This window comes from Phyllostomus hastatus, unplaced genomic scaffold, assembly GCF_019186645.2.
Source record: "Phyllostomus hastatus isolate PE091 unplaced genomic scaffold, TTU_PhHast_1.1 phas_scaffold_1224, whole genome shotgun sequence".
In the NCBI taxonomy this organism is placed as follows: Eukaryota; Metazoa; Chordata; class Mammalia; order Chiroptera; family Phyllostomidae; genus Phyllostomus; species Phyllostomus hastatus.
The window spans coordinates 275,948-287,969 of NW_025334008.1; the positions used below are offsets into that span (position 1 = coordinate 275,948).

The window sequence follows — 12,022 nt, forward strand, 5'->3', positions numbered from 1 at the left end:
GAGGGGTAAACCTCAAGTGAGGTGAGCTAGGGAGGAGGGAAAGGACTCTGAGAAGGTGGGAGGGTGCTGAGGAAAGGGGAGTTGTCCTAGGGGGTGGGGGGAGGATGCTAAAATAAGGGGAGGAGTTCCATGAGGAGAGGGAGGGGCTTGAGGTACGAGCGCCAGAAAGGCCAGAGCCTGAGCTTTCACTATATTTGGCCTGCCCCTACTGTCCCATTCTCCTTGACAGATGCCAAATAGCGTAACATTTCAAAGTAAGAATGTCTTTGTTCCACCACTTAACTCTGAAGAGGCTGGGGTAGATAGGATGATGGGAAGGGGTAAGAAAAGGGTCTGCAGATCAGAGAAGCCAGAAGGCGGAGAAAGGAGGCCGAAGCAAGGTGAGCCAAAGCTGCTCCCGGTTGCGCGGCAACCGCTGCGGTCAAAAGGCAGCTTGATCGCTAGGAGGTGTGGTTCATGGGAACAACTCCCAGCTGTGGCCCTGCCCTCTGGCAACAAGACTAATAAAGTACCGACCCCCAGCAACGTATAAACTAGCAGCCGGGCTCGGCTGAACTAGTATCCAAGTGTCCATAGGTCTGGCACGGGTGCAAGCCTCTACGCTCCCGCGTAGTCCCACCTCCGTGCAATTCCTTTCCAAGGCTTATTATGGACGTGTAAGCCAGCCAAGTGGACTTCTTTTGTTTCGGAGGCGGTGCCCAGCTCCCGGCCCGCACTCCGATTGGCCCCACAGACCGTCTTCCTCCGGCCAGACCCCGCTACGTCTGCTCCTTGAGCGCTTATTGGCCCTGGTGAACGGTCCTTTGGTGCTGAGGGCGGAGCAAACGAGAGGGTCCGCAGTGGATTGGACAGTGTCAAAACGAGGGGCGGTCCTTACTGGCGGGGCGGTTGGGAGGTGAAGGGAGAGTCTTTTCAGCGCTGAGGACTGGCGCTGAGGAGGCGGCGGTGGCTCCTGGGGCGTTTGAGCGGGCTCACCCGAGCCCGCGGGCCAACGCGGATCCAGGCCCGACTGGCGGGACTGCCCCGGACTCCCCGCGGGCCTTTCTCGCCGCCATGGAGGACGGTGTCTATGGTAGGTCGGTGAGGGGTGGGGCCGGCTAGATGCGGATGGAGCCCTTCGTACCGAACGTTCCACCGCGAACGTTTCTGTTGGCGCGCGCCTCACGGAGCTATTCGGCCACGTCGTCGCTGCCTCGCTTTTGTGGGGCACGGGATGGGCTTCCGGCGGGGCCCGAGAGCGGGCGTTCCAGGCCATTGTTTGGGCCGATCCTGTTTCCGGTGGCGGCGGGAGGGGGCGGGATGGAGCGGTGGAGTCGAGGAGGCCGGGCTGAACCATTCCCCGAGGAGGGGCCGGGCGAACCCAGTGCCTGCTGGGAGCAGGGAGGGGGGATTCTGGGGGTGGCGGGGTGAGGGAGAAATCTGGGGTCTACAGAGATCACACTAAGACCGTGGCCTTTGCTGCCCCGCCCCCTTCCCCAACTCTTAACAAGCTGTCATCAGCTTCCCCTGACATAATTACTTTTCATGGACCCAGGCGTCCTTGCACCCAGGCCTCCAGCTACACCACCAGGAATAGAAGCAGAAATCCAGGGCCTCAGCCCCCTTTCCAAGTAATGAACCAAGAGTTCAGGCTTCCAGCCCATTCTTTCCCAGACGTAAAGAGTTAAGGCCTCTAGTCCCTTTTCCTGGCAAACATAGGAGGCTCGACCCTGATCTTCATCCTCCCCCTAAACCTAGGAGTCATGCCCTCCCAGTGCTGTAATTCCCCAGATTACAGGAAAACAGGCTCCCAGTCCCCAGAACTGACCTCCAACCCCTGCCCCCCCCCCCAGAGCCCCCAGACCTGACCCCAGAGGAGCGGATGGAGCTGGAGAACATTCGGCGGCGGAAGCAGGAGCTGCTGGTGGAGATCCAGCGCCTGCGCGAGGAGCTCAGTGAAGCAATGAGCGAGGTGGAGGGTCTGGAGGCCAATGAGGGCAGGTGAGGGCTAGGGTGGAGAACCTGGGGGTCACTGGGCCCGGCCAGGGATGCCCAGGCATTGACACCCCTATCCCCTGTCTTTCTGTTATGCAGTAAGACCTTGCAGCGGAACCGGAAGATGGCAATGGGCAGGAAGAAGTTCAACATGGACCCCAAGAAGGTGCTTAGGGCCACAGGGCTGGGGTCAGTCAGGCAGACCTCCTGATGGGGTTTCTGGCACCTCGAGGTTCCAGAAACATGATGGTGAAAGGCCTGCTTTAGGTGGACAGACTTGGTCCTAATCCCTGGAATTAGATAGTGTTCGTCTGTTCTCTGAATACTGACCAAGTTCTCCAGCCTCCTGACCTTTGCCTGTGCTATGCCCTCTGCCTGGGAAATGCTCTTTTCCCCTTTTGTTCATATTTCTGGACCCACTTGGTGCCACCTAGAATTTCAGGAGGAGCTCCTGTCTGGTAGGGAACGTTTACAGTGATGTGCACAAAGGAGGGTTGGCCACGGCCATCACAGGGAGGGACAACAGCTGTGGACTCTCAGCGGAGCCCTCGCCGTACTTGAAGGACTGCTGTTTACTAAGTTTCTTGCTTTATTCTCCCTGCCCCAAGCAGTGTAGTTTGTTCATTCAGCAAACATCCACTGAGCTCCTGCTCTAGGTGCTGGAATTAACCAGGCAAAGGCAGAGGGAACTGTAGGTGCAAAGGCCATGAGGCAAGAGGGATGGTATTTAAAGACCTGGGAGAAGCTTGCAAATGACACGTGGCCCTGCTCTGGTGGCACGGGGGCAGGTGGTGGGAATCGTGGTCTGGGCACCTTAGCACTGAGGCCTGGTCCCCACCCACCAGGGGATCCAGTTCTTGGTGGAGAATGAACTTCTGCAGAACACACCTGAGGAGATCGCCCGATTCCTGTACAAGGGCGAGGGCCTGAACAAGACGGCCATCGGGGACTACCTGGGGGAGAGGTGAGGTCTGCGCAGCCCCTCTGTGCCTCCCCCAGCCCTGCACCAGCTCCTGCCTGCACTGCCAGCCCCTCCCCCAAGGAAAGGCCCTGATAGACTAGCCTTCCAACTGGGCTGCGATAGGGTGGACTGACCCAGGGGTGTGGGGAACCTGGGGACTATTTGTGAGCATCTTGCTGGGTGAGGACTGTCCATGGACATCTGGGAAGTGGGGGGCCATCCATTCATGACTGAGGACAGCGGAGGAAATCAGGGTTGTGGGAGTGTGAGAACCAGGTGTAGACAGCCAGTGCGCATGGGAACTGGACAGATAGGGAGTATGGGGATCACCGGGGGTGCCATGGAGATCTGGGAGCGTGAGAACCTCTGTGGACTTGGGTGCATATGGGGACTGTCTACACGTCTAGGGTGCATGAGACTGGATGTGAGGATTGTAGGGGGTCATCTTTGGGCATTGCGGATGTGGGGACTGTCCAGGCACCTAAGGTGCATGGAACCTTCCGTGAAATCTGGAAAACTTGGGGGCCATCTGTGAGCGTCTGGGGTGTGTGGAGACCGTCTGAACATCTGAGTGCACAGGACCACCTGTGAAGCTCTGGGGGGCTTAGGGATTGTGTGGACAGCTAAGGTGTGTGGAACTTTCTGGACATTTGAGTATGTGGAAACTGTTGATGTCTGGGAACCTTCTGTGGGCATCTGGGGTTGGGGGGCGCCCTCTGGAGGTCCCTGGGGACCGTCTGTGGACAGCCAGAATATGTGGAGACTGTCTTTGGACATCTGGTATTTGGGGGATCGTTTTGTAGGCATCTGGAATGCAGGGCTGTCCGTGGATGTCGGGGGTCTGGGGGCCATCTGTGGACGTCCGAGGACCCTGGGTGTTACCCGAGAGAGGTGGCAGTGGGCAGAACACACGTTTGCTGCATCTCTCCCAGCGGTGCAAAGGACCGGCCAGACCGGGGTTCTTGCCACAGATGGGCCTCCCAGGAGCATGTTCTGAGTGCCCATGCCCTGGTGCCAGGCCTGTGATGAGGCCAGGCCAAAACTGCCACCCGCCACGGAGGCCACTGAGGTGCAAAAGTGGTGACACAGCCTCCCCAATGCTTTGTCTCCTTCCTAAGCTACTTTTTGTGAATGACTTTGTCCCTGTCCTCCCAGGGAAGAGCTGAACCTGGCCGTGCTCCATGCCTTTGTGGATCTGCATGAGTTCACCGACCTCAATCTGGTGCAGGCCCTCAGGTGAGAGGGCCTGAGTTGGAAGGGCAGGAATGTACCTGTCAGGCCTTTCTTTACAAGTGGTGATGCCTACTCAGAACAAAAACAGAAACAAAAACTAGGGGGTTGCCTCATGTAACACAAAAGCCCATGGTAAGACCTTCTTCAGGCATAGCTGTATCCAGGTGTTCAGATGGTGTTGGAAGGTCAGCCTTCTCTGTTTTTTGGTTGTGTTCACCACTGTGTTGACATTGCCCTCTGGAGGCCCTCCTCCCAGATGATATCAAGCCTCGGGCAACCTCTAGGCCTGTTTAGCAACCTTAGCAGAAAGAGTGCTTTCCTTAAATGCACCGCAAGTCCCATAGTTGGTGCTCGTTGGTCAGATTGGATCATGTGTGTACTTGAAGCAGCTGCTGAGGCTGCAAGGTTTGGTGCTCTTATTGACCGGTTCCTAACACAGGACGAGCGTGGGAAGGGGCTCTGTCTGTCCCAGCAGCCACACCGGCCCCTCTCTAACCCAGGCAGTTTCTGTGGAGCTTCCGCCTCCCTGGAGAAGCCCAGAAGATTGACCGGATGATGGAAGCCTTCGCCCAGCGATACTGCCTGTGCAACCCCGGGGTTTTCCAGTCCACAGGTGGGGGCCTGATGCTGGGGGCTCGGGGAGGACACACTGGGGGCCTGGATTCCTGGGGCCTTGGGGCAGGAGGCGGGGTGCCAGGTGCCTGTGTCGTCACTGCCTGACTGTGCCGCAGACACCTGCTACGTGCTGTCCTTCGCCGTGATCATGCTGAACACCAGCCTGCACAATCCCAACGTCCGGGACAAGCCGGGCCTGGAGCGCTTCGTGGCCATGAACCGGGGCATCAACGAGGGCGGGGACCTGCCTGAGGAGCTACTCAGGGTCAGACCCCCTCTACTGGCCCCACAGTGCCGCAGCCCTGTCCTCCCACCAGAGGCCATGCCCCACAGGTCTCCCGGTGCCTAGGCTGTCCACCTGGGGTACCGCCTTCCCACAGACACCGTGTCTTTCCTCTCTCTCTCCGGCTGCCTCTTTGTTTCTCTGTCTTTCTGGCCCTCTGACTTTTGGAGTCTTGGTCCATCTCTTCCTCCACCTCTCCACTTCTGTCTAAAAACTGAGCAGCTGCTTGCAACTGTGTCTGTTTCCTCTCCATCTTTCCTGTCTCTCCTCCTGGGGGCTCCCTCCACTCTTCTGCCTTCCACTTCCCTTCCCTCCGTAGCCTCCTCCCTCCCTTCCTCTCCCTCCATGGGCTGTCCCACCTGTGGCCTTATCACCTCCTCACCGCCAAATAGCCCCGGCAGGGTCCCTGGGGCCTGGAATTACTGACCAGGCCCTCGACCCCCAGAACCTCTACGACAGCATCCGAAATGAGCCCTTCAAGATCCCGGAAGATGATGGGAATGATCTGACTCACACCTTCTTCAACCCGGACCGGGAGGGCTGGCTCCTTAAGCTGGGTACGTCCCCTCCTGACCCCACTGGCTGCCCTTGCAGTGGGGATTCAGTGGGCCTGGGCTCTGGACTCAGCTTCCACACATACCTGCTGTGTGACCTTAGGCAAGTGACTTGACCTCTCTGGACCACTTTCCACATTTGACTAGTGAAGCTGAAAAGATCGGGCCTGTGCACTGGGCCCAGGCCCAGGGCCCCGCATAGAGGGGCTCCATAGACATTTGTAGGTGAGGAGAAGGGGCTCAGGAGCACCAACTACATGCCAGGCCCTCTGCTCAGGAGTAGGATCCCTGGCCGGGATGGGAGGGGTGGGGTGGCACCAGCAAACTCAGTCAGCAGGAGTCGTGCAAGGGCCTCTTCCTGAGGACAGCAGTGGTCTCAGTCCTGGCTGCGCATGGAGGCACCTGGGCCCCTCCAAAACCCCAATGGCCGGGCTATGCAGCCGGGCACCGGGGCAGGAGAGCCGTCAGGACGAAAGCTCTCCAGGCGGTCAGATGCAGCACCAGGGCTGAGAGTGCCCGCTGGCTCAGAGCTGCGCCTGGTAATGGAAGGTGCCATGGGAGTGTTCACTGTGGTTTTTTAATGGAGAAGCCATGAATAGCCGCTCTGGGAGACAGACTGGCGAGGAACTACAGCCCAATGGGGACAGCCAGGGCAGCGGGGGCAGGGCCCAGTGTGGGACCAGGACAGCGCTTTGCTCCTCCGAGTCTCTGTCTCCTCCCCGAGTGTGGGACTGTCCTCTGAAGCCGGGGCATCCTCCAGCACCCAGAGCAGGCCCCTTCCTGGGGCACGTAAAAATGCAGATCCCCTCTTCCAGCCAACATGCTGGGCGGAGGGGCTCCAGGGGGGGACGCAGGTGCTGCTAGGCCTGTGGTGCCCGGCAGTGAGGGCGTGCTGAGGGGGGAGAGGCACCAACCTCACCAGGAATGGGTTCCCCTCCCAGCCACCCCGACTTCGGGAATCGTTCCGTTGCCCAGATGAGGAAGTCCAGGCTCGCTCACCGTCCAGCAGCCAGAGGGCAGAGGTGGCCTCGGACCGAGATCTCTGACCTGAGCACTTGTCTGCTTTGTGGCCATCAGGGGAAGAAAAGGCGCCGCTTAAAACACTGAAATACAGGAAGGGGAGCCTGGTGGTGGCTGTTTTCACAATGGTTAACAGGTGGTTGACAGAAGCCGTGTTACCATTACTGTTTAATCCTGCATCACAGGGAACACAGAAGCAGGAAGGTGGCCTAAGAGGCTGTCCTGAGGTCACACAGCCAGCTTGTGCAGGAGCTGACGCGAGTCCTCAAGCCCACCTTGGGCCAAGGACGGGGATTTTGGCTTCTCCCTTGTGGGGATGACACCCAGGGGAGAGCCATGCCCACCGAGGCGGTGGAGGGCCCTCCGGGCCCAGGACCTGTCTGGGGGGCGGGCTGGAGTGGGCGCTGGTGGAAGAGGTGCTCCGGCCACTCTGCCGGGGCTCAGGGCCTTCCGCTTCCCCGGGAGGGACAGGGCCTGGATGATCCTCCCTCGTGTGGATGTAACTGGTTTTCTTCCCTCTCTCTCCCTCCCTCCTTCCCTCTCTGCGTGTCTCTCTTTGCTGTCTCTGTCTCTCCGCCCTGCCCCCTGCGCATACCACCCCTCGCCCGCCTATTTCTGTTGCCTGCGGCTCTCGGGGGCACCCCATTCTTCCGCCTTCCCTTCTCGCCTGGTCCTGCCTGCTTTCTCGCTGTCTGCCCCAGGAGGTAGGTACACGGCCGTCCTAGCTCCCCGCCACCACCAGGGGAGGGGGCTGGAGGCTCAGACTCCCGGGCCGTGGGCTGACAGGCTTAGAAAGTGTGAAGCCCCACGAGGGGGGTGGACCGCTGGGGGTCAAGCACGCCTGCTCCTGCTTGTCTGTCTCTTCCCGCGCACTGCTTCGTCCCAGGCCCCGCCAGCACCGCCTCCCACACTTGCTCTGCCTCTCACTCCCCTCTGCGCCCCGCCAGAGGCCCTGTCCCCAGTGCTGAGCCCGGGCCCCCTCCCACCCCTTCCCTTTCAGGGGGCCGGGTGAAGACGTGGAAGCGGCGCTGGTTCATCCTGACAGACAACTGCCTCTACTATTTTGAGTACACCACGGTGAGCAGGAGCTGAGCCACACTCTGGGTCCCCGGGGATGGGCGGGGCCTGAGGGAGCTCTCCCGGGGCAGGGCGGAGGGAGTGTGAGCTGGGGGTGAGGCCGGCAGGGCTGAGGCCTGCCCGACTTGCCCTTTCAGGACAAGGAGCCCCGAGGGATCATCCCCCTGGAGAACCTGAGCATCCGGGAGGTGGACGACCCCCGGAAACCAGTAAGACCCTCCCGTATTCCTTCCTGCCGCAGCGGGGCCCCGCTGGCCTTCAGGCCGGCCCTTACCCGCCACCACGCCTCCCGTTTGGTGTCTCCCCAGAACTGCTTCGAGCTTTATATCCCCAACAACAAGGGGCAGCTCATCAAAGCCTGCAAAACGGAGGCAGATGGCCGAGTGGTGGAGGGGAACCACATGGTGTACCGCATCTCAGCCCCCACACAGGAGGAGAAGGATGAGTGGATCAAGTCCATCCAGTGAGTCCAGGCTCCGGGGACCTTGGGGAGGGAGGGTGCAGGGGGGGCCCAGATCCCTTGGCCCTCACCCTGAGGTCCCTCCCCTTCTGCAGGGCCGCAGTGAGCGTGGACCCCTTCTATGAGATGCTGGCGGCCAGGAAGAAGCGCATTTCTGTCAAGAAGAAGCAGGAGCAGCCCTGACCCCTTGTCCCCAACCCCGTTATTTATTACTGAGCCTCCCCGCCCGGGCGGCCGGCCCCCTGGGACGTGGCGCTATGGATCCTGGTTCCCTCTTTGGAAAATGCACCACCTCTAGTTCCTCTCGCATTATTTGTAATTAACACGCTGTTGGTAATCTTATTAATTATTGAAGCACTTACAGCCTGCTGACCCCCTCATTTCTTGGGGCTGACAGAGTTGATGTGCTTGGCAGAGGCGGCCAGTCGGCCCTATCTGTGATGGTGACGGTGACTGTGACCAGGGCCGGGAGTGCTGGGCTCTGCTGGGGGCTGTCAGTACATGAGGGAAGTGCTGTCCCAGCGGGTGGCCCCATGGGGGCCCCTTCAGGGCAGCCCATTTCTGGTTCCGCCCCACACCTGCAGGGATGGGGCAGAGGGAGGGGTGAATGCGGCCGTAGTTAGAGGTGCACTGGAAGGCAGGCATTCCCAGGTGAGGGCTCGAGTCCATAGCACACATTCGTCCCCCCAGCAGCAGCCTGGCTGCTGCTGACCCCTGCCTCTGCCCTCATGGGGCTTGTGGCCTTTGATAGGTGGCAAATAATAGCCGACAGGATTGTGAGCTGGGCTCGTGCTGGTGGGGAAGCCGGCGAGCTGGAGGGGCTATGAAGCGGACCCACTCTGGGAAGGAGGAAGCATGAGAAAAAGGAGGAAGCCCCATATTGGGCACAGCAGATGGGAGGCCTTGCTCTTGGGATCTCCCTGGGGCTCTGCAAGAAGCTGCTGGAGTTGGGAGTGGGTGGCCCAAGAGGGCTGGAAAGCCACCGGGATCATCCTCCTGGAGAGCACATTTTACACCAGGAATATCACTGAGAACCTGCGTTTCCATGACGTCCCATTTGCCAAAAATCAGTCTCCAGAGATGTAAGAACCACATTCTTTGAGTATGGCCCTGAGCCCCAGGTCTGGGCCTGTTCGCTTGGGGCATGCGCAGTGTCCCACGGGGCAAAGAGATGGGTTGGCAAATAGGAAGACCCTATGGCATTCTACGCGCGGATCTGCAGCTGGGGTGACAGGAGAAACCACAGCTCTGGCAGGCCCCTGGACTCAAACCCAACCAGAATGGAAGCCCCGCCCCCGGACTTGCTGGGTGCAGTTCCCTTGCACGCTGTGTCCTCCAGAAGTTGAATCCTTAATTGTTGAGTACTCACGGTGGGATGGGTAGCGTCTGGGATCTCGGGCCTAGGTCCTGGCCCATCCTGTGATCACAGGCATCTGTCCCCGTACAGGGCTCTGGAATGCAGTAACACTGACACTCTCCTAGGTGGCGCACCCCGCTCCTGTCAGACCATTGGACTACAATTCCCAGCAAGGTATGCGGTGCCAGGTGCCCCAATGACAGGAAAACTGTTCTCGAGGTCTCCTGGGAGTTGCAGTTTCTCAGGACAACGCTGTCAGATTTACCATATCCTGGTCCCCAACTCGTGTGTGATTTGGGAAAAGAGGCCCTAACAGCTTCGACCCCCAGGGGCTGATGGGAATTGGAGTTTCCAACTCCTCCCAAAGGTTGCATGGAAATGGAGTCATCAACCCAAGAAGGTTCTGGTAAATAAGATCCCTGAGCAAATAAAGGGTCCCATCACTACCTCACCCTATCCTGCGCCCCTCCATGGAATAAATCCATAGGTACTGAGTGCCTGCTAGTGGGGAAGTTCCTGGCTCAGTGGAGATGCCTGGGAAGACCATTCAGGGCCAAAGGTGCAGAGGCAGGAAAAGGCATAGTGCATTGGACTAATGGACAGCAGACCGGTGTGCCTGTCTGGTGGTGGTGGGAGGAGGGGGACAGAAAAGGAAGGGGACGGATGGGCCTGATTGTTTGGGCCTCAGACTTTGAAGTATTCTCAGCTGATGGAAGCCAGCCAAGGGTGAAAAGCAGCAGAGTACGCATTTGGATGGAGGTTGTAGAAGCCCCGGGCTGCTGCAGGGGGAGAATTTGGAAATGAGCCCGACTGATAGCAGGCAGATGAGTTAGGAGACTGTGGAGTCATCCAGGTGTGAGAGGGTATGGCTGCAAGGGGAGAAAAGTGACCCCGTGGGAATCACTTTGGAAGAGGAGCCGGGCGGACATGTTGAGAGCTGGGTCAACTCTGGGACTCTGGCTGGAGTATCTGGGGAATGGCAATGCATTTCCTGAGATGATGGAAGAGGGAAAGTTTTTTTTGGTGGGGGTGGGGAATCAATGGTTCTGTTTTAGCCAAATGAAGCCAGATTGTCAGTGGAACATTCAAGCTAGGCGCCAGTCACCTCAAAATTGTCCTGCACACCCCCCAATTCACTTCTCCAAGGACTAAGAATTCTAGCTTCTAGTCCCCTCCTCTTCTAGGACCCTAAGCTCCCAACTCCCTTGTTACAAGTGTCCCTCCAAATTCCATAGGTTAAAGTCCGAGCCCCCAGGGCCTCAGAATTTGAAAATAGGATCACTGCGGGTGAAATTTGTGAAGATGAGGTCATCGACATGGACCCTACTCCAATGTGACTGATGTCTGTGCACAAAGGGGAATTTTGGATGCAGAGACACCCGCACGGGAGGACGTATAAAAATAAAGGCAGAGATTGGGGTGACGCATCTCCACACCAACGAACCTCAAAGACTGCCAGCAAAAGCACCAGCAGCTGGGAGAGAGGCAGGGAACAGACTGTCCCCTCACAGCCTCAGAAGGAACCAAGCCTGCTGGCACCTTGATCTTGGACTTCTAGCCTCCAGAATTATGAGACGATCAGTGTCTGTGGTCTAAGCCACCTGATTTATGGTCCTTTGTTAGAGTAGCTCTGCCACACTGATGTGCCCTTCCTCACGCAGACGGAGGAGTCTGGCCCTCACTGCCTTGTCTGGCTCAGGTCCATGCAGCCCCCACCCTGGGCAGGCATGTCCCAAGACCAGTCCAAGCACCATGGGTCTCCTAGCGGTACAGCAATGGGAAGAGGCAACAACCTCACCCTCTGTCTCCCTCTCACCATCGCCCAGACTCAGATGTGACCCTAACGCCCTCATCCTCTTGTGCTTGGAGTCCACAGCTTCCCAGCTGGGTACCCTCTCCTGGCCTCTTCCCTCCTCTCACATCCAAGCGACATCCCTCAGATATGCAAATGAACCTGGTCCCAAGGTGATGGCTGAAACCAGGAGGCCAGGGACAAGAAAACAAAACAGCCCTGGCTGGTGTGGCTCAGTGGATTGAGTGCCAGTCTGGGAACCAAAGGGTTGCTTGTTCAATTCCTGGTCAGAGCACATGAATGGGTTGTGGGCCAGGACCTCAGTAGGGGGGCACATAACAGGCAACTGCACATTGATGTTTCCCTCTTTCTCCCTCCCTTCTTCTCTCTCTAAAAATAAATAAAATCTTAAAAAAAAAAAAAAACAAGACAGGAAGGTAACTGGGAGACACAGACCAGGGGGAAAAGCAGAGACAGAGAAACTCAGATAGACAGAAACAGATGGAAAAAGCAGGCCGAACAACAAAGACACATATGGAGAGAATGGGAACCTCCAAGACAGGAGGTGGCCAGAACCAGGCCGGGGGGACGGAGTTAAAAGGACAGAAGCGAAGGGGGAGACGCCAATGGAGAGAGGTAGTTAGGGGAAGGTGAGGGTGAGAACCTCAGGGAGGTGGGTGGTCACCTGGAAAACAG

At 58.4% G+C, this 12,022-nt stretch overlaps 1 protein-coding gene across 1 annotated transcript; it reads left to right on the forward strand.

Annotated features, from left to right (window-relative positions):
* Positions 1–871: 871 nt before the first annotated feature.
* On the forward strand, positions 872–8,534 carry CYTH2 (cytohesin 2). Its single transcript, XM_045856484.1, has 12 exons — positions 872–1,072; positions 1,833–1,980; positions 2,074–2,140; positions 2,820–2,938; positions 4,091–4,171; positions 4,669–4,781; positions 4,900–5,048; positions 5,512–5,623; positions 7,641–7,717; positions 7,855–7,926; positions 8,026–8,180; positions 8,273–8,534. Exons 1-12 carry the CDS (start codon positions 1,054–1,056, stop codon positions 8,358–8,360), a joined length of 1,200 nt encoding a protein of 399 aa, XP_045712440.1. The 5' UTR covers positions 872–1,053; the 3' UTR covers positions 8,361–8,534.
* Positions 8,535–12,022: the final 3,488 nt, after the last annotated feature.

What these genes read in the sequence shown, in the direction of transcription:
- CYTH2 (XM_045856484.1), top strand. An exon ending in TCAACATGGACCCCAAGAAG is followed by an intron (nt 2,141 to 2,819) that starts GTGCTTAGGGCC and finishes CCCACCCACCAG; the next exon opens with GGGATCCAGTTCTTGGTGGA. An exon ending in CGGGGTTTTCCAGTCCACAG is followed by an intron (nt 4,782 to 4,899) that starts GTGGGGGCCTGA and finishes ACTGTGCCGCAG; the next exon opens with ACACCTGCTACGTGCTGTCC.